General features: G+C 38.0%; 2 protein-coding genes across 2 annotated transcripts in view; one reads left to right on the forward strand and one right to left on the reverse strand.

Annotated features, from left to right (window-relative positions):
* The window catches only part of Dh44 (corticotropin-releasing diuretic hormone 44), a 53,660-nt gene extending 35,706 nt beyond the window's left edge, over positions 1-17,954 (forward strand). Inside the window, exons 2-4 of the mRNA XM_076421074.1 lie at positions 10,321-10,488; positions 15,269-15,658; positions 15,960-17,954. Of these exons, the coding sequence (XP_076277189.1) occupies positions 10,339-10,488; positions 15,269-15,658; positions 15,960-15,989 (570 nt within the window). The 5' untranslated portion in view covers positions 10,321-10,338 and the 3' untranslated portion in view covers positions 15,990-17,954. The remainder of the gene's footprint in view (positions 1-10,320; positions 10,489-15,268; positions 15,659-15,959) is intronic.
* A 25-nt stretch (positions 17,955-17,979) lies between these two features.
* On the reverse strand, positions 17,980-22,567 carry LOC143207507 (F-box-like/WD repeat-containing protein TBL1XR1). Its single transcript, XM_076421067.1, has 6 exons — positions 22,369-22,567; positions 20,825-21,112; positions 20,003-20,349; positions 19,555-19,899; positions 19,110-19,478; positions 17,980-19,008 (listed from the first exon to the last, which is right to left on the reverse strand). The coding sequence occupies exons 1-6, from the start codon at positions 22,424-22,426 to the stop codon at positions 18,877-18,879; spliced, it is 1,539 nt and encodes a 512-aa protein (XP_076277182.1). The 5' UTR covers positions 22,427-22,567; the 3' UTR covers positions 17,980-18,876.
* Between the last annotated feature and the right edge of the window lie 55 nt (positions 22,568-22,622).

Below are 22,622 nucleotides of genomic sequence, written 5' to 3' on the forward strand. Positions count from 1 at the left end.
TACATCGATAATTTCAATTACAATTGAAATTGATAAATTTTGGCAATTTGTTTGATTAATTACTGAATATTAGGAAGGGTCTCGTATTTTATTAAAACTACACCCGATCGCAATATGCTCGTTAAATGAGATCCCGATGAAACAGGTCGCGCTATCAATTTGTTCGTAGAGGCTTGTCGCAATTAATTTTTCCCGATTTTTATTATTCCCTTTACGCATTCATCGATCCCGAACGAGACGAGAGTATTAATTAATTCGGACGCAGAAATTAACCTGTCCTCCTTCGCGGTACATCGATATTCACTCGATGAAACGTTTTCGAAGATAATTAATTGAAGGGAGCCTTAATATCCGGTCGTTTAATACAGAGATTGAATACGATCGAGCAAATAATACGGGAAAGAATGCTCGGAGACTATTCCGCGAATGAAGAAGAATGACAGTCTCGTTAAATTCAAGAATTCCCGTTTCTTTGAACACAACAGAGCGTACGTGAGATACATGTCGCAATTGTTCCGACGACGCGAAAATGGTTCTCCGCGGGCTCGGACGTCTGACAATATATGCACTCGTACTACTTGCGACGATGGAATTTCAACTCGCGTTATTTATGTCTGCGTAAATACATACACCGTACCATCAAGGATATGATACATTGTACAAGCATATTATCTTTTTGTCGCAGTGTATTTAAACCAACGCCGAGGATTGTAGACAATGGTACAAATATTCATCGCGCGAACATCTGAAACGTCTGTACAGATGATCAATGGATCTTCGCCTACCGTCTCTTGAATTTGTTCAACATTAAAACCTGAAGTGAAGTTACACCTTCGATGCTAATCTCACGTGGTTTATTCGTTTAATTTATGATTAATTTGATTCGTATTAATTCGATAATAAATGTGACCATTGCCTGGGAAGAAGAAGAACCAGCTGTCGCGCATTATTAATTACGAAAAGTGAATGTGATAAGTGGCCTTTTAACAGGAAATATCGCAACATGCTTTAACAAGATTTAGCGTGAATTAAATTCCTGCGGCTCGTTTGATCTTTGCAGCATATTCCATGAGCGATCGATCAATGAACATAACGACGTTACCGTTAATAGTGGCCGTTTTTATACCTCCTTCGAGAGTGTAAAAACTCCGCTATTTATATTATTTAAATCACAGACGCCCGGCCTGCCGGTTTTAATTTCTACGGTGAATTCTATACACTGCTCGAAATTACCATAAAGCCAGCTGATTTTTTGGTGAAATCTTATAATTATGTCATAGTAACGAGAAGCTGACGCACGACAGCATTTTAGGATTAATAAAAGAAACCATTTACATGATTACATTTATAAATATATTATTTATTTACAAAAAAAAATGGTATTAAGGCCATCTCCAACAGCTCCGTATATATTGTTTGGATTTATATTATTCCGTTGGTGTTTTTTTATTGACTCTGAATGCAGCCCAAATCATTAATGAGCCACCACCGAAGTTACGACTCATTGCAACGTTACTTTCTTTTCTTAAATCGTGTCAGTAGTATTTGTAACCATCTGGCCCATCCAAGTTAAACTGTCATCGGAGAAAATGATATTTTCCCATTCTTGTGTCCAGGACGTATGCCTTTGTGCAAATTCGAGACGAGCTCGTTTGTGTCGTTCTTTGAGTGCTGGATTTTGCAGCATTTTTGTCTGGACATCCATCGAAGCAGAAACTCTTCGTACTGTGATTCCATCAATGCCTAATCGAATTTTCGACGTTATTCGAAGAAATGGTAATTATACTCGGCGCCTGCTCTAGCGGTTACGTCGCCCCGGACAAAAAGACACATTGCCGCCCCTTAAGAATATATATATATTTTAAATAAAGGTACATATATTTTTTATTTTCAATAATAATGAAGTCATTTTATTCAAATTTTAATAAAAGCAAATTTTCTAATAGTTGGGCATTTAACACATCAATATTTTGCTCACACTTACAGCCAAAATGGCGCCCCCAAACTTTGGCGCCCCGGACAAATGTTATACTAAGTATTCATTTGTAAATATAGAAGAAATTTCGATAATCTTGATGTTATCTACTTAAAAAACGTGTGGCTTTATGGAAGTTTCGCAGTTTGTTTCTGGTTAAACTATATAACTTTACGTTTTTCTGTAAATAAATAATATATCTATGAAAATGTAATCATGTAAATGGTTTCTTTTATTAATCCCAAAATGCTGTCGTGCATCAGCTTCTCATAACTATGACATAATTATAAGATTTCATCAAAAAATCAGGTGGCTTTATGGTAATGTCGGCCAGTGTATTACATGAATCTGAACGCGCATCGATTGCAATCATTACACAGTGTAATCATTAGACTGCATATTTTATACGTTTACTCGAATATTATAAACCAGTAAACCACATGAATGAATTTATAAAACATGGAACGAAATTTAACGAAATCCCTTGATGGATGGTATAAATTCCCTTATTACCACTTTTTGCGAAACAAAACATGAATTCGTGATTTGCATAAACGCATGCTGAATACTAATAAGAAGACAGTGGCATTTATGCATCTACGGCAATTTTCGAAACGTATAATACTCGACGGAGTTTACAATTCTACTGAAAATTAAGATAACTTTTGCATCATTGTCGCGATAAATAATAGACCGTAACGGAAACGACATTGTTGTAAATTAGTTCGCCAAGGTCCGAGCTTGCATAAAAATTAGCAGTGAATTAATAAATATTACTTGGCAAGCCACTCGAGAGTAATAATAAACTTTGTTTCGTATTAAAACTCGATGAAACAGACAAGGAAACTAAAAACTCGGATGAACCTGGTTTATAGGATACTAAATCAATTGTAACCAAACCTGGGAAAGACACAATACTCGAATTGTACTGTGAAATGTATATTCTTGTTGGAACAATGGTACAATCAACCTAAACAGAACTAAAGAATGAAGTCTGAATTTTGGGCGGAAATAGGCAAATGAAATCCGGAGGCGTTCGATCGACGATCGATCAATCAGTATCACGGAATTATTCATATTAACAATTACCATTTTTATGCGTTCGTCGGGGCTATCGGACAGACTGTGTAGTTTATTAAGGCGCGATGATGCTTCAATCACAACGTCGACGTGGAGTGACTACGAAATGGGATTTTCCTCGGCAGAAGATTACGGTAAAAATAAGAGTGCGAATTAATAGGGTAGGATCCGTCGCCGCGAAGGCATTTTAATTTCATCTTGCAAATTCTGCGAACGTTTTTTTCTCAAACGCCCACGAGATTTATTGATTCAAGAATGTTTGATTAGCGCGAGTCCCTCTACATATATCACTGGATTATGCACGAGGTAAGATCCTGTCCTAAATTTTTTAAATTGGATGGAAATTGCAGAAAATATTTTGAGAATCGTATCTCAGGAAATTTGTCACGAGGTCCGAATAAGATGATTTTTCTTCCTTGGAGCTATGTGCAAATCGAATAAGGATAAAAGAGTTCCTCGCTCTAGGACATTTCTAAATAAACGTTTCTAGAACCCTAAACGTCCCGATGCCCGTCTCTCGCAATACGGAAAGTTCGAGGAGAGTATTTTGCAAAGAAATTGCAAGAACTTTGGCGATAACTGCGAAGAAGTTTAGAGTGTGCTGGCTTGTGGCAAGTGTCAAGTGTCGTGGTAGGAAAGGGCTGGATCTCGAATAGTACTCCACAACACTTTATTAAAGTCTGTATCTCACCGGGCGGTTAGGTCTTCGATCGTACTCTATTAATTACGCTAGTAAGTACGAAAACAGATCCTGCAGCGGCGCGCGACGACCGCAAATTTCTCTGGAAGTGTCCGCCGGTAATGCGTGCGCGAGGAAAAGTCAATGTTTGATGGATCATGCCACATTTAATAAAGCGAAGCAAGTGGAAGTTCGGTTTGCTTTAAAGTTAACGCGAAAACGAACGATTCAGGTCAGTCCTGAGGCTTGTGTAACTTATCGTCGTGATCAGGCAAGCAATCAACGGTGAAGCAACTCTCGCGTGTGCCCACGCCGCGAAATATCGTTGCAATATTGCGTGAGATATCGCACGGGAAACGTAAAAACATCGCGTAAGAACCTTTTTCAGAAGAAACAACCGCTCTTTTTTTATCTTCACCGCGGTAAAACAGAAATAAAACGCCCGCGAGAAGCTTTCCGGCCGCGATAAACTAAGTTCGAAGGATGGGACTGCCAAAGCTTCGCTATTAACGCAAGAATCGTTCAAGTTGGAAGAACGTTTTACTGAATTTATTCTCTTCCGCTCTTTTCATACATAATTAATAACAAAAATTAGTAAAATACAGCAATGAGAACATATAAGAACTTTTGTTATATTCAACAAGAAATCATTTAGATTTCGAGTCACATTGAGGAGCTAAAAACGCTCAGAGTGTATTATCAGAACAATATTTGAATATACAGTAGAGTTCCATATAACGCGATGAAAAAATTGTTAGAAATTACGAATACATACAGTGCCGTACAAAAGTTCCCGGCCAGATGATTTTTGCGATTTTCTTCCATAAGAAAAGCGTTAAGAAATTTTTATTACACGACTACATTACTCGGTTAATTGAATCCATACCTCGTCGCTGTGCTGCTGTTATTGCTGCAAAGGACATGCCTACAAAATATTAATTATAATATGTTAAATAATCTACCGCAAAATTGTTACACAATCAAAAACAAACATAATTTTTTTGTTAAACATATACTGGCTGGGAACTTTTGAACACGTTAATTTGCTTATTCTACAAATAAATACATAAGATAAATAATAGCATTGATTCTTTTTGTAGTATCCTTTCAGGTAATATGGCCTTATACATGATACTAATCAAAATCTCTTAACGCTTTTCTTTTAGAAGAAAAATCGCAAAAACCATCTGGCCGGGAAGTCTTTTTAAATAAGTTTCTGGTCGCGTTATACGGGAGTCTACTGTGCTCGAGGTCAAATCGTCGAAACTGCACGCAACGTGTTAATAAGGGGCGTCTCTGCAATTTCTTTCAACTATTTTTCCCAAGACACTACTAAATGCAAATTCCGAATGAAAATGAACGAAGAGCCGCAAGCCGAGGAACATATATGAACTTATAAATATTTGCAGAATTGCGTTAACGAAAACGAATGCGTGGTCGGTATGAATACATACATAATACATTACAAACAGAAGTTCCGACAGTCTTAAGAGGAAAATTTCGCGGTTTTCTGCGGCCCGTGTGCAGACTCGCGTTCGCGATAGATGAAAGAAAATCCTACACATCAGACGTGGCTAATAATGTCAACCTATGTGGTGTCGTTGTAAAGCGGAGGTCTCAATCTTCAAGTTTATGGTATTTTCGAAAAAATATTTCAATTACATGTAATTTTTCAAAGATAAAATATCATCAATTTAGCACTCGATTGTTAATACAAAGGAATTTTGCAGAAAATTTCTAATCTAGGTGGGAAAAAATCATACTTCACTTCATGCGTTTATGACAAAAACGAGTAGGTGCAATTTGAAACAGTAGAAATACGAGAACAATTTAACAATACTGTTATATTCTTTTTAACTTATTAAACATATTAAGAAAGAAAATAAATTTCTACTTCACTCCAGTTTGTTGCAATTCGGGTAAAAATATCTTTATTTAGCTTCATTTCCATGCAAATGATATGTACAAACGTTTGATTCAACATAAAGATAAATACAAACAAACAAAGAAGAATACATGAAAGTTATATCTATTTACTGACATGATTTTTTCCACCTAAAATGGCCATTCGGTACACTGTGCGTCGTCGTCGTCGTCGCGAGGATTTTTTTTCAAAGTTTGGTACGGTGCTCTCGTTTTGAGGATTCGCCTTAACTCGTCCGCGGAGCTAAGACCTTAATTACGAGGCCGGTGACGGCAGCGAGAGTGGCCGGGAAAAAGGTTGGGGAATAGGAGAAAATATTCCACGAGGCAACAGGCGTGAAATTATTCGCGGACGTTCGCGAACAGGAAGGGAGGAAAAGTACTCGAGACACTCCGTTCCCTGCGAATTTCCGCCTTTCGGAGAAAACTTCTATCGGTTGCCTGATCGATCTTAACAAAGGAATGTAAAGAGGTATTCTTCAGACCTTTGCGAGCTCGCGTAAATCGATGTAACTACTTTGCGGCAGTTTGTAATGAACCTGGAACCTCTGCAATCTCGAGGGGATGTCGGATTGGTGTGCTTCGGCGCTTCGGCCAAAGAATGGAAGAAAGAGAACTGTCTCGTGACTGGAACAAGCTCTTTACTTCAGAATAAATGGTTTATTAGAATTGCATGTATTCGATTGACTTTTCTAACTTTTACGACTACTAAAAATAATAATGTCCCTGTTTGATTCGATGGGACAAATCTCAGATGCATTTAGATCGGTTTAGTCGATCAAAAAAATATTTCGAATGCCATTAGAGACTTATCTCCTTGAGAGAACAGCTTATTGTTTAGGACCAAGGACGCTATCAATAAATCGATATACTCCGATTAATCCTTTCCGCCGTTCGACACCACGCTTCCGGTGGTTCAAGGCATATTCCATGGGTTGCAACCGCCATGTTGATGGGTTTGCTGTTCCGCACATACGCGTTACACTCCTAAACGTAATGAAATGATAATTATAAGAGAAGCGAAAGCTTGCGGCGGGTTTAGAAAAATCGGTGGTACCTGTCCAATTAAAATGCAATGTGCAAATGCTTGCACGTCGGATGATCCTTATGGAAAAAATTAGGGTTTCGATAATCAGTCGAAGTTAGCTCTGGTAATGCCGGGAAATAGCCGGAGATTTGCCGCAACTGCAATTTCCAGCCGCCATGAAAAATTTCCTGATACGCGTACGGTTGCAATTTGCATACAGAGTGAATATTTCATCGCTTCCGCCATTTTTTTTCTGTTAGGCAGATGCCGATGAATGTAGATTCGTCGCGAGTTCGCGTCGCATTCTTTAATAAACACGCCCACAGCATGAAAATATAAATAGCGCAAAAGATTGTTATTTGATCTTAATAAGCTGGGAATAATATAAAACAGATCTGGCATTCTTTGACTGTTTTGACTGATTTCTATAATGAAATCCGTAGACTATGGACTGTGCAATGGAACCTGCAATTCTAAAGAATAAAATGCACGAAGTTATTCCACATGAAATGTCGAAACGTGAAATTCTAATTGCAAACTTATTAACCTTTTCCAATGTTTTATGCTTTCATAGCATTCTCTGAAGCTGACATGCAATTTCTGCCAAAGAAATCTGCACGCTGCGGAAGTCGAAGCGCAATAATGGTGCAATTAATATTTAACTGACCTAAATACCCTGTGTCATAATTTTCCTCCTGTTTTTGGTTGTGGATTTTATGCACATGTAATCAAAATTTTATTGCAATTGTTAAAAATTAGCGTATGTCTTGCAATTAAGACAATTTTTACATAAAAATCCGCAGTCTAATGATCAAATTTATTTCTATATACGGTGGGTGTGTATGTAGAAAACAAGACCTTGTGAAAAAATAACATTCGCGAAGCATTCACCTTGTGATACAATTTGTATTGCATTAAAAACATTTGTTATCCCATAAAAAATAAAGGAGATATTCATAGGTGGACCACACTTACATATATGTTTCACTAATGAATTCTGTTTAATAATCGAAAGCTATCGATCAGAATTCCTTGAGCTTCGCACCGTCGCGTCGCGTCGAGATGTATTGGCACTATCGATTCCTAATTACTACGAACGCCAGTCGAATCTTCATTTGCAACTGATGGTGGTGTTATCTTGCTGAAAAAACCGGCCGTAAAACGTGAAACGGTATTAGCGTTATCTGACCCGAATTTACATTTATAGGATTGCAGGATTCGTCGAAAATACCGATTCTCGCAATTCTGTGCACTCCTACGGTTTGGTAGCTATTGTTGCAGCCGCTAATGAAACTCAATCGGCTGTTGACCGAAAAAGAACGCGAAATAGTGTTAGCAACAAAGGACTATTTCGCGATCGTAAATTGAACAGTTATGAGAATTATATTTATAAGATAAACACTTCAGTGAATTATTATACAATTTCTCGGTGACACGGAGTCGAATAGATACGTAGCATAAGCCTATCCGCGGCTTCGAATAATCATTTACCGTGGTGAAGCGCGATGTTATTCTTGGAACAGTAAGAGTATCGACATTATCAATAGAGTTATGATCCTTTAACAGTACAATGAAAACGATAGTGTTGTTGGTTTCAGTCAGAAGACAAGAACAAAGCGCGATTCAATGACAGGGCTAATGCGTAGGCTAAAGTGAGATGGGGAACTCGCGAAGTCCTCTCTAACGTTATCGTTTTCATGCACGCAGTGATTCCTGAATGAAACGAAGTTGACGGGAATTACAACGTCCCAAGAAACTTTAAATAAATTAACACCAAACGTTGAACTGCCAACATCATGTTGTGTAACTCTCGGGATTTTTAAATTGCGTAAAAACAATTAAATTCATTTCGCGCACGCTGTTGCTCTATACTCGGAGAATTTATAACTTTATGACAACCTTGCATATTGTACAAGAGCATAATTCAATGGAATATCGTAATTATGAAGGCTATTGTTGACGTAAATGCTGCCAACTAGACTGCAGAATGTTATGGGATATAAAAATAATCAGAATTGACTGCGTAGATATTTATTTCTATTGTTCGACATCGCTAGAAATTTTTCGGAAAATTCGGAGTAGAATTTCAACGACCTTCTGTTGAAAATTTGTCCATGCTCCGTCGGCAACGTGTAATCCACGCGGCTCGACTATTAATTAAAAATCTCTGTCGATGCTCGTCGATTACAAGGCAGCGATCGAAACGGCTGACAATGGCAGAATCGCAAGAGCTAGGTCTGTTTCCAACAGGTATATAGCGAAGGTAGAACCAGCGTGTAATTGGAAAGCGGGTACCTTAAATTACCGAACACAAATTACCCTCTTGGTGTTAATGAACTCGATGACGATGACGATGACGTGCTTCGCGGCTTCAACGATGATCGTTGACGTCCACATCAGCACATTGAACCAGATTCATTCACTATCGAACTTGGCCCCGTTTTTATTGCACGTGCTCGACGTTCTTCTTCGCCTAAATATAGACATATCAATTGAAACAGAGCAATTCGCCTGATAGCCGGTCGCCTGATCTGTCTGGCTCTGTTCGCGCATTCCTCACGGTCGAAAACGAATCTCGAAGGAAAATATCGAAGCATCGTGTAATAATCCCTTGTCCGTAATATTATCTTTATCCCGAAAAATGTCGTAGAAGAGAAAAGAAAATTTGTATTTTCTGTATGGCTACATTTATTTCAGTGCTTAAACATTGATTACGAACGAATCGAATTTTATTTCATTTAAAAAGAAAGCCGTAACACTAGTTAGACTGCAAAATACGGCAAGGGGTTAAAATATACAAGGCGATTGATTACAATGGAAAAATTTATCTGTTTCTGGGTTAAAGTTGGTTGTCGAAATTCCATTCAATGTTTCATGTAAAATTAATTTAAGTATCATTAATTTACCACTTGATTGTTAATATAAAAGAATTTTTAAGCAAATTGAAGTTCCGGGTGCTACAGTGGACGTCGGAGGGTGCTTACTTTTTTACCATTCTGAGTAAATATAACTTGCACGTTTCGAATACAGATAAGATCATTTTGTTTCCTCCGATTAAAGCAGAAAGAATGTTTCCACCAGTATCGCATTACCGTGTCTGTATTCGTCAGAAGTTGATCGAATCAGCTTATCCACGGTAGAAAAAAAAGGAACGATAAAGACGCTGAAAGCGAAAGGAAGAATAGTGGTGCAGAAGTATCGTATAGCGGGAAGAGGTTAATGGCACTTCCATCAGAGGGGAGTACCAAAAGAACAGCCACCCTCAGACCGGATGTTAACAGTGCAAACAAACACGTTTCGAAATGGCTTTCTGAACTGAAATCTAGATAGCAAGGAATCGGTAAAATCACCGTGAAATAGAAAGGAAAATCCTCTTTCGCTCATTTTTCCAGCTGTTCAAAGAATTCTCAAACGAGAGGACTCGTGTTTCTTTTGTAGCTTTCCCAGAATATCGTTAGCCTACATTTCGCGGAATCCTCCGAGCGAGAAAATTCATGTTTCTCTGTAGCTTTTCCAGAAAATCATTAGCACACCTGTGCATTAGTTATATCCACATCTGTTTGACAGTTCAATAGTTCAACTGGTATATGTATAGAGAAAAGATTTGATTGACATTCTGTGTATTCTCTGTTCCAGATAACTTTACCCGAGAAAATGGTTTTCATCAAGATTCTGATGTCCTTCTTCCTGATTACTATGACACAGAGTCAACCATTGTCATATAACACTTACGACGAAAGGGAACTATCCCGGGAAAGATCGCCATTCTTGCTGCTAATCAATCATCGGATCCCGGAGTTGGAGGTATGTTGAGAAAGTCGAAATCCAAAATCCAATCGCTTCTTGTTTTAGCGGAATTACTTCAGTGATTTTTCAAAATCACCAACTCTGTCTTTCACAAAAATAAAATCATACATGTGACCATAATTATGAAAGTGGTCTAAGTATATACCGGGTGTTTCATAATTCATGGTATAAGCTAGGTCAGGTCGATTCTATGGCTGGAAATAAGACGAAAATCAAGAATAACGTTCAAAATTAGGTTTACTAGTAAACAAGCCCTGACATTGTACAATGTACAATAGGGTGGACCTTAGCTATACCTGGTGAAATTTTTTTTGAAAATTGTGCCATTGGGTAAGAAACTAATTCCTGCAAAAGATGAAGTTGATCGGATAAGGGGAAGACGTGCCACATTAACGTTGAAGTGGCGAAAAACATGAAATTTTATAGGAATGGGAATATTTGAAGAAAAGACTTTTGATTATGGCTAAACGTTCTTCTTGTTTAGTCATTTTTATTGACAATATCGTAAAAATCACATTGAATTAACACTAAACCTACCACCACCGGTCAAAATGACCGGTTCCTGATTTTTTATTTTACAATTATTGAAATAATAAAAATGATTTCATAAGGAATAGTTGTGTACAGGGTGTCCCAAAATTCCTTCAACATCCGGAAATGGGAGGTTCCTGAGATCATTTGAAGCAACATTTTTGCAGAGGAAAATTTTGCTTCAAATGATCTCAGGAACCTCTCATTTCCGGATGTTGAAGGAATTTTGAGACACCCTGCGTATACCTTTAGTAGAGCGCGTATTACAATAGGGCCGCACAAAGTCTAAATAAAATCAATCTTGTCATTTTTATAAGGGAATATGTACCAGTTATTTTGAAGGATCGGTAGGTTCAGTGTTAATATAGTTTCAAATAATGTCGATCATGTCAAGTAACTGATAAACTTCTTTTCAATTTCCACTTAGTCCACTTTCATAATTATAGGCACACATATCAAAGATAAATAAGTACAGCTCCGATAAATCGTATCGTTTACTCTAGCATTTTGCACAGTGTTGCAATGATTAGAATCGTTTCGAACACATTGTAGACGGCTAACAATACATAGATCATCCGTTCTGAACCGGTAACGAACGACTGGCTAAAATCCTTGTGTGTGGCCTCTAAGAATAATGGATACGCGACGAATAATACCATTACATCGTGTCCCTGCGTTTGTCGGAACACCGTGTGTCCATCAACTATTGACTTGTGTCGTGGATACACACCTTCGTGGATAGAATTGAATTCAGAATGCGAATCGAGAACGAGTCAGTGTACATCTCGCCGAAGTGGTATATGTATAGGGAATCAAACGTTTCCGCGTGATCTGGCTTCCGGTTTATTTACCGGCAGTGACGTTGTGAATGCACGCGTTACAACATCGGTTCATCATGCGATACATATATTTACACGCGCTGGTTATGGATTGAGAAGCATATTTTTCTGAAATACATTTAGAATCATTTACGTAAGCAGCTGAGGTTAAAAATTGTTCGTTCGGAAGTCGATATGGCTTCCATGGCCGTTCGACGTCGATGTAACATCAGTTTAAAATTGTCCAAATCGAATTGGCATATCGAAAATATGGTAACTTGTGGAAACGTCACTACCTCACGGATTTCGAGGAAATTTCATAATCTAACATCTTCGAAACAGCTGGACGTAAAAAGCTGTGGTTTGAGCCATTAGGCGCAGCGTTTCTTCGGGAAGATTTTAGGACATTCCGCATTCGACGAAGTCCATTCGTTCAAAAGTTGTGACGTCATTAGTGACCAGAGACGACTTTTTCGCCGTCTTTTGGGCACGTTTTTGCTTATAACTTTTGACTGGTAGCACCAATATTCAATTTGAGGTACTCATTGGATTCAGCTCACCGAGTTCTTTCAAATGGCCACTGATCCAATTCTGTATCTTGCATAGTTTAGGAGTTATAACACAAAAAGTGTGCGTTTTTCTTAAGCTTTTTGGTTTACCGACTTTTTAAACAGCTGTAGCTTTTCAACGGTAAGTTTTAGGAAAAATCTGAGACCACCTTGGCGATTGGAAATTTAATTCTCTACAACTTTCATATTTGACACTTTTTTCTCCGACGCGATCTAATGGGTCATGCGAAAAACGATATAAACTCGAAAATGTTGATAGTTTTGCTTTAAGGTATTTTCGGCCGTAACTTTTGAACTGTTTGTCGGAAATAAGTTTTGAGAAAACAGGCTTACTTAGCGTGCGAGAGTCTACAAAATGAGTCAACAGTTTTACAGAAGTTAGAAGCAAAAATATGGTCAAAACAGTAAAATATGGTCGAAATGGTATGAATATAATAAAATCGCGTCTGCCTGTCTGTTTGTGACGGCATCAACTCAGAACTCGTACCTTGTGACAGATAAAAACATGCTTTTTTATGAAAAACAGTGCCATCCGTTGGACGTAACAGCAACACACGCTATACTAAATAGTTTACGATTCCATTTCAATTTAACCAGACTGAGCTACAGCAACGCGTGGGTACAGCTAGTATGCTATAAATCTCGACATTCTCAACAACTCTTTTGCATTGAATCCACAGTATACATATATGTATACTAATAAATACGAATAACAGAAAAATCAGAATCTCGTCGAAATATACATATAGCTGAACTTTGGCATAATGGAAAGATCTTTCTCGTTGGGTTCGTGAACAATGGCGTCGAATGAGAAATGATAATTGGAGCGCCGGTGCAGCATAGATTTCTGATGATTTTAATCACTCCGGACCAATGTCTGTGTTCATTCTCAGTCGGAAATAATGTGTGAAAATGAGCGACAACTAGCCGATTTAAGACCTCATTACCATTCCTCGAGATGTACCATTCTTCTGGTCTCTCGTCTCCACGCGTTAATTAAAACGCTCTCAGAAGAGCAGCCACTATTACCTGGTAGGTAGGAACCTACTTCCGGGAAACCGCTGTTAATTAACGTTCATAGGCAATACGCGTTTCAGTGGACTTCGCCAGAAACATATAACGCGCGCAATCATTCTGGAAATTCGATATCTACATTACTAATGAATACGTTATCGGTAAACAGCGGATCTCTGTGCAAAATAAATGCATTGGGTGTACAAAATATTCGTGGACCTTTTAGAAACGAATAATTTTTTCAAAATTCGACCCGACAGCTTGAGTTTTTTTGAAACGTTAGAAGGATTAGTTTACTAGCTAATGAGTAAATAACTTTTTTTTCATTCTTATTGGTCAAAAGTTATTCGTTTTTAAAAGGTGTACGAATACTTTGTACACCCACTGTATGTTCGACTTAATTTGCAGCGAACTAGAGTGAAATGGAAATTAATTTTCTTTCTCAATTACTAATTTCAGTTACGCCTACTCACATTTTTGTCGTAAATGCATAAAAGTTGTCCCTTTTGTTGCGCTTATGGTGTTTACTTACTTCGTACTGCTGATATGTTTACACAAACACGCGCAATCGACTCGAAACAATTACACCTGACTCTATTGGGAGAATAAATTAGAACCGATGATTTCTAGCTGACCGAACCCACTCGCCAACTTCTCAAAATATTTAAAAATCTCCTCTGTGCAACAAGGAACGTGAATTACGGGCGGCAAACTGGTACGAACATGAAAGCACGGTTTTACGCAATGTATTCCCAGACCTGAGATACGTGGACCTCTTCGCGAAATGAGCCGCAGGGCCTTTTGCTCATGTTCTTACGCGTGTGTGCGTACCTCCGGAAGTGGCAATAAAATGAGGGAAATATCGCGCAAGGATGGCGGCGCGTTGCACATATGAGGATCGTTGCAGTTCCTTTTCTTTTTTCCGGTTCTCTCGTCGCGCCGCGAGCTCATGCATTCCATCCCCGGTAACAATAATCCATAAGTCGTTGCCTTCCATTTTCCTTTTCTTTTTACGGCGACTTAATCGCCACTGATTAAATCGATGCTTTAATTTTCTCGCGTTGACACCGTCCGCTGCAGTCGATTTCCGTTATTAACGGGAGAGAAAGCGCATTGCGCGTGATCCGCGTGGATTTTAAATATTCGCGCGATCGAGGGAATTATTAACATAATCGTTTTCGTCGACCGTGCCGCCGTCGAATCGCGTTTTTCATTGTCCGCAATATTATTTATCTTCGTTATCGCGGTAACGTCGGACGTAGGGGAAAAGTTTCGCCCGGGCGAATCGAAGAATAATACGCTCCGGTTATGAGAAAAGAATTATTCCTCGTTTCGCGAACGAGCCCTAAATATTATCGACGGAAATGAGGGTGAACGTGCACCGGAACGACCCTCGTTTTTCCTTTATTCTCTGTATACATAGGATGTTGCCTGTTTCACTCTTAGCCAGCGTCGAAAAAATTAACTGCCGCATAAAAGGTGTTACGGGGTCGTCGCAGTAATACTTTCGTTGTTAGATCTGCCGGAGTCGATCCATTAACCGAATGAACCGAGTTCACGACACCCTTGGAAGGCTGAATAAATAAATTGAAATTTAATCTCGGAAAATAACGATCGAAATAAAGATATAACGACACGAATTGTCTCGCTGTCGCGCGAGACAGGCGAGTCGACCTTGCCGCAACCTTCGGGTCTCCCGCGATCCAATCACGTTGTCATTCTTATTTTTGACCATAGTGCGATATCATTTTCTAGAGGTATTAGGTCGTTCGGAATTGTTATTACTAGACTGCGGAAGTTTGTGCAATTTGCGACCTAATGTAACGACCTCTAATATTATTACAGAATGAAATGTTCGACTCGAGTAACGATCCTGGATCAACGGTGGTCCGTACCAAGCGGATTGGATCTCTTTCAATCGTGAACAACCTGGACGTGCTTCGTCAAAGAGTGCTTCTCGAATTGGCTCGGCGCAAAGCGATGCAAGATCAACAGCAGGTCGATGCTAATCGTCGCCTGTTGGACGTGATTGGCAAGAGATCGCTACCCCTGTTCACCGGAGGCATGAACAAACCCATCTCGAGAACGAGGAACGGGATCGACTTTACGATTGATCAAGAGGAAAAGATACATGACCGAAGTATGGCGCCGGAAAAACTTCCAGGAAGACTAGATGACTGGCTCCAGGTAAACGATGCCGCTTTTCGAGAGAGACACGACGACCAGACACGAAGGGTAATTATTTCTGCGTGAAAATATATTATAAGTCGAGACAATTGTTTATCGCTATGGTTAGGTGAAATGTTTCGACAAAATGACGAACTGTATTCTGCACTCTCGACTTATCAATGATCATCCTACAGTTCAACCCAAGTAGCCACGTACGTCCCTAAAACGTACGCAGAATGGACGTAGGACGTTTGGACGTGAACCGTACGTTTTAGGGACATATGTGGCTACTTGGGAGTAGATTGAACTGTAGGATGGTAATCGACCGCATGTGGATACTGAAGAAACCTCTATTTATTGTTTTCAGGTGCAGGCGAACGAATTGCGTGTACTCTAAGCGTCTTCTCAAAAAATACAATGGAATCACAATCAACAGTCGCTATTACGGTTTTTTAACTAACAACACGATTAACATATAGTTTGTGTATTATTCGTAACATTCCTCATGGTTTACCATAGATCCCCGTATGTTTTCTGGCATACAAGAATCATAATTTGAAAACCGTTTCATCCGCTACCCTGCTACCTGCAAATTACTCGCGTACCGAGCACGAAGCGATGTGTGCCAATAGTTAACTCTTTGAACTCGAAGAAATTTTAATTCGAAAATGAAGACATTTCTTTCAACTCGGATCATTTTTATATTCTATGTAATCTTTTTTACATTGTGCACAACAACCTGTTTTCAACAAACAGTTGAGCTTTTTACAATTCATAGAATACAGATGAGTTTAATAATATTAAAATATTTTGAATAAATGTGTGTGGTATGGCAATTTTTACTGGCGCCTCAAGAGTCACCGTTCGAGTGCAAAGGGTTAATAGCTCGGGATATTTAAGAAAATTGTAAAAATGTTCCAGTATTCCTTTATCAGTTTCCTCCACTTAGCTATAGATTAATTTTACGATGCCCGGAAAAGGAAAAATAATAGAAACGACACACGAAGGAGTCTAAGTATTTTATTTATTTTCTATTTTTTCCTTTTCGATCACGTGGAATCCTGAAACAGAACAGTATTATGTGTTGTGATCTTTTCCAAGTCCGTCTAATCAATCAATCACCACCACCACCACCTTCCCCCACCCCTCGCATAAGACACATCCGATGTACAATTTTTCATGTAATTTATTGTAAATGTTACTTCATGTTAACGTTAAGTTTCGGAAGCATAACGATGGCGATACCGCAAGGTATTTTATCGTAATTATTTCATTTTAACGGTGACACACATTCCAAACCAATCCGCCGTGGCATGAAATATTATAGTAATAGGAAATTGTACTTACTTGCTGTACGATAACTGTTTTTTAGATACTTATGTATTTACTTGAATGTTTTAATGTTTGTTTGTGATAAGGGTTAAATGTTGTATGTAAAAGGAAGAATTATACACCTAACGCAATGTCATTGTTATTTTAGCATTCTAATCTTCAGTTTTGGCTCGGGGACATTTCTCTCGTACGAACGATAAGTGTATTTGGAAATAAATGTTTCAAAGATATATGTATATTTGCCGAAGCGTCTTTTACGTAAACTGTAAACGATTCTTTTCGTGAATGTTATTTCGAGTTTATGACGACTACATTCCTTCGCATCTAAATACAGTATCCTCAGAAAGACACGGGACGATGGAATTGACTGTGTTCCAGTCAGACGATATACCAAAGAAATACTGTATTATGTGGAAATCGATGATTCCTTTTTTACGTGTTACTAATGAATATGTACACTATGTTTAGAACGCTTGTCCCCTTAACAATTACACATATACACATATTATATCCGCGTACTGCATCGAAGCGTAAATTGTTTTCTAATTGTTCGGATTTTAGTCCTAAGTATTTTTATGCAGTGTTAAAAATACGAAACAGATAAATAAATCACTGAATCAAATGATTATTTGATAGAACATCTTCTTCTCTTCGGTTAATATCTTTTGTTTATCTGTTGATCCGCGAACGAAATATACATATGTTCATTTGCAAATGATTTCACATCGACAACGTGTTAGAACTATAACGATGTAGCAATGAAACACAGTTAACGCTTCTGATGTTTACGGTGATGTTAGAAAATAGATATAACTATGTATTATCATTATTTACATGTTATATAACATAACTTGTTAAAAACTGTATATGCATTATGCATTCTAAAAGTACTGTGCATAAAGTAGATATAAGTTATTTATTTCAAGAAATTATATAATATTATTTATTTTCGATTTTTCTTTTTTTTTATTCTGACGATATAAATTGCACAAAAAGTAGATCAAATGAAATAAACTTCATTTAAGACTAGCGTGTTGCGCGTTCATTCACCTCTCTCTCTCTCTCTTTCTTTCCCTCTCTCTTTCTCCCCAACAAAATGTGATAGAAATACATAATGCCATTTCTTACTGTTCTTTAAAAAATTTTATTCTTTTTTTTATCCATTATCGATGTTTATATAATACTTAGTATTAATTATCATTACAATTACAACATATATCTCATTCACTTCGAGCGAATGGAGATCGTACTTTACTTTTCTCTGGAAATATAATGTCTGTCGAACCGTTTCGCTGTACAAAGTGCCACAATTGGAAATACGGTAATTATATACATTAGCGACTCCTCATGACCTTGAAATATGCTGCCAAGGCCATCATTCTGAACAACTTCTCCGCTCGGCCTTAATTTTTAAATATTCGCAAATGCAGACAGGATGACTATAGCGAACTCCGCGTTCTCCCAACGGCCGAACTCGTCAAGAAATCTAACCCAGACTTAATCGATATTCATTTAAAAGCTGTACAAACCTAACTCTCCGTGGGGTAACAATCTAGAAACGAAGTTCCTTGCCGACTTTCGCGAATTTCAAATATGCTATCGCTAAAATATATAATTACCGAAAATACTAATGTACAATACTTTTCCCCTGAACACTTTCAACAAAATCTCGGGAAAAGAATGAAAGAAAAGTTATATGTTCTTATTTTCCGTTCCAATTGAAATTTCTTTCCGATACGTAATCTACTATTGACACATTTCAGTCCTACATATAAATAATTAATACTCTTTCGAAATATAGTCAATAAGGACAAACAGTTCAGGCGACTGTGTAACGTGGCTAGTATTTTAAAAAGTAAAAAGTGGAACTGTAATAAAAGAAAACGTACGGAAGGTAACTTAGAACCGTAAGAAGTCCGTGAAATGAAGTATAGTCTTTTATATGGTTGCAATCACAGTTTACGAAGGTCAAGAACAAACACGCTGCCATCGGATGCCGAAGCACCAACTTTATCGCCTCGACTGTTCCAACAGACTTCAAATATTCCTCCGGTGCCTCTATAACTGTGTACCAACTGACCACTCTGGGAAATTTAATAAAAAGTATATATAATACTGCGTAATCGCGAAGCGAACAAGGAGCGGAACCTCCTAGTATAGTAAAAAGAAAATGTAACAGTCTTACCTGAGTGGACCAAATATGAACACATTTGTCGAAACTCCCGCTAGCAAGAAATTTGCCATCTGGACTGAATGCCACGCTGTAAACTGGCTCCGTGTGCTTCGTAAGTGTGTGTATACATGCTCCTCTCTCTACGTCCCATAACCTTACTGTCGAATCGAATGATGCGCTAGCTAAAGTTAAATTCATATTTGGATTATGTGTTCCAGGTCCAGTCGGTGACCACTTAATCGTATATATTTCTTTGCTATGAGCCTGGAGATCGTGCACCCACGTATCCTGTTTCATGGACCAAATTTTGAGACTCATATCGTCCGAACAACTAGCTAACAAATTGCCTTGAGGGTCCCATTTAATAGCATTAACTTCATTCTGTAATTCATTCGGTAAATGATAACGAGTATAGTCAAAAAACAAATACTTTTGCCAATTATTTGTATGTACTCACCGTGTGACCTTGGAAGCTCTTGATCGGCTTGTCTACATTAAGTTTGCACACGTGGATACATTGATCTGTAGAACAACTAGCGAACGATGTATTTGTTTGCCAATCAACGTCTAAAGCAGGTGCGCAATGGAAACTAAACTGTTGGGTACACTGTCCGCTTTCCGCATCCCATATGATTGTTGTTTTATCCACGCCGGCGCTCAATATATAATTTCCACGTTTGTTCCACTTCAACGCGAAAATTGGACCTTTGTGCTGACCTAAAGTTGAAGCTAATCTACCATCTGTTTTCCAAATTCTTGCATAGCCATCGTAACTTCCCGTTGCTAATAAGGTACCATCGCACTGAAAGAAAAAGGGCAATAAGTGTGTTTGCCGTTATCTACAAATAATTATTCAGGTTCTCGCACACCTCTGATAAATAGAGATTTTTAAACGTAAAACATACCTTCCAATCTAAGGAAGTAACATCTTTATTACTCGGTACTTCGGTGCCACCTTTCTGTATGCAGTGGCGAAGGACAAGTTGATTCGGTGCTTGAGAATTATCAGACATATCCCAAATACGAGCTGTGCTGTCTCCGGAACCAGATGCCAAAAGATCAGTTGTGGGATTCCATGCGCATATGAAAACTTCTGATTCGTGACCACGTAATTTTGTAGCTTTACTTTCTGGAATTTCAACTGCACTGGCATTACTCCCTCCACCTGAACCTTGTTGTTGCTCGTCCACTTCCATTTCTGTTCTATCCCCTCCTCTCTCATTTGTGCCTACACCTTCATTAGAGGTAACAACTGTAAATTGATGAATATATATTAAATTCGATACACTCTTTTCTTTCTAACACTTTCATGACTAATGTTACGTATACGCGACCGGCAGCAACGTTACGATAATAATCTGTAAATATGAAACACTCCACCATGAAAGTGTTATAACAAAATAAAACAATATTGTTCGCTCCTATTTTACGAATATGTCACACCTTTACTATTGAGCTGTATTTTGCTATACCATTATTTTCTCAAAGTAATAAAATATATTTTTAGACTAGTTTTTAGACATTAGTTATTAGACAAACATTAGATTTTTAGACATCTACTTGAATGCATATGGCAGAACAAAATATAGCTCAAGAACAAATCCGTAAACTAAAGCAGTCCTTTGATTTACCTGATCTAGAAAGGAGGTCCATAAAATTTGAATACTTTTATAAACCAGGGTGTGCCAGGATCACAAAATAATTGCTAACAAAAAATCTAAAATTACCTTCTTCTCCATTCGTATCTTGCACTTCCGTTTTCACCTGTTGTTTCTGCTGATTGATTTGATTCTGCCTTGACGCAACAACATCTGGCATAACAGCATCGATGAGGGATAAAGATTCCACCATCCTTTGCTCCGTTCCATCTTCGCCTATTGATATCTCTGCTTCCGTGTACTGCAACCCTTTCTGAAGAATGGACAAGAGCGCTGCTGGCGGTACTAACGCTCCATTTATGTTACTTTGCGATATATGCGATTCTATTCCGAATGTGTACGCAGAATGTTGAAACCCTATTAAAAGAACATAAGCAAAATCAAACCAATGTAACGAAATGCAACTGTATACAGTGGAGCGGTGATAAGAGTATAACGCTCTACTATATTTCTGTACTAACAGTGCTTGCCAATGCGGAGCAGAATTTTAAGACCTAAATCATGTTATACAGCAATACCCAGAGTATGAGAACGAACGTAATACATTAGAGACAAAGCTTCTCAAAGGCAAGTACTGTCTTTCCTTCTGTATTACAGTGTTTTATTGATAAATGTCCCAAGTGTCTAGCCTATAATTGTCCCACAACTATCCCCACTACCGTGGAGTATACCCTGTCAGGGGCTCTGAAGCTCAAGGGCCTCGGTTGCCGAGTAGTGTAAACATAACTAATCCAATAACAAAACTTTTTTCTTTTTCATTATTTTTCTATGGAACTTTCACCAACATATTCGTGGTATTCTTCTAATGAAAATGTTACCAAATATGATATAATTTGTGTGTAACGAACAATGAAAGTTCCTCTTTCTTTCCCATTAACTTCCATCGGTCATTACATGAGTAAATATCATTGGAATTATATCATATTTGGTATCATTTTCATTAAAAAAATACCACGAATATGTTGGTGCAAGTGCCATAGAAAAATAATTAGGAAGAAAGAGGTTTTGTTATTGGATTAGTTATGTTTACACTTCTCAGTGACCGAGGCTCTCGAGCTTCGCTGTTCTTTTCTATGTTCAGCAAAAGTCAAAGAATAGTATCCCTGGCTGGTAATTGACCCTCAGACACATGCTTTGGATAATTATTGATAGAACACTGTAGTTCCTTCTTATGTAAACCTGACATAGAAGGCCTGAAAATAATTTATAATTTTCTCAAATAATGTTCCATAAGAATTTAGAAACAATGTAACACCTACATGTCACAATATTATACTGCTAAATAAACCTCTTAGTTTAAACCTTAGCACAGAGTCGCCACTAAAAATTGCAATACCATTATTCAAAATATAGTTTAGATTATGAAATACGTTGGTATCTAATCAGTTAGTAAACATTTAAGTATTGGAGGAGGTGTTACATCAATTTCATATCTGCAAAATGAAAAAATTTATTCTAGGTCAGAAGAAATGTTTAATTTTCGAGTTAAAATAGCTCCAACTGCAAAGAGTTCAAGCAATAACGAATGATAATGATAATGAAAAAATTTCGAACGTTATTGATATTTATACGAATTGTCTAAGAGAGGTTAGGAAATGTTTCAGAGAACGTACCGGACTCTTGTAGATATCGGTAAACCAAGAAATTGACTTCATCGCTAGAGAAGCTCATTGTTCTTATCCTTTAAAACACTAGCACAACATATTTATGCGGAGTTGCGCCGAAAAATCGTGTTGATCCACGTCGGACGCTGAGATTCCGGAGGTTTGCCGCGTCGAGTCGAGGTCGAGGCCGCTATACACCAATACACCGCTATAGCAAAAGAACACACAGACTCAGACCCATTATTACACACATAGGAGACTAT

Source organism: Lasioglossum baleicum, chromosome 3, assembly GCF_051020765.1.
Source record: "Lasioglossum baleicum chromosome 3, iyLasBale1, whole genome shotgun sequence".
NCBI classification, from domain to species: Eukaryota; Metazoa; Arthropoda; class Insecta; order Hymenoptera; family Halictidae; genus Lasioglossum; species Lasioglossum baleicum.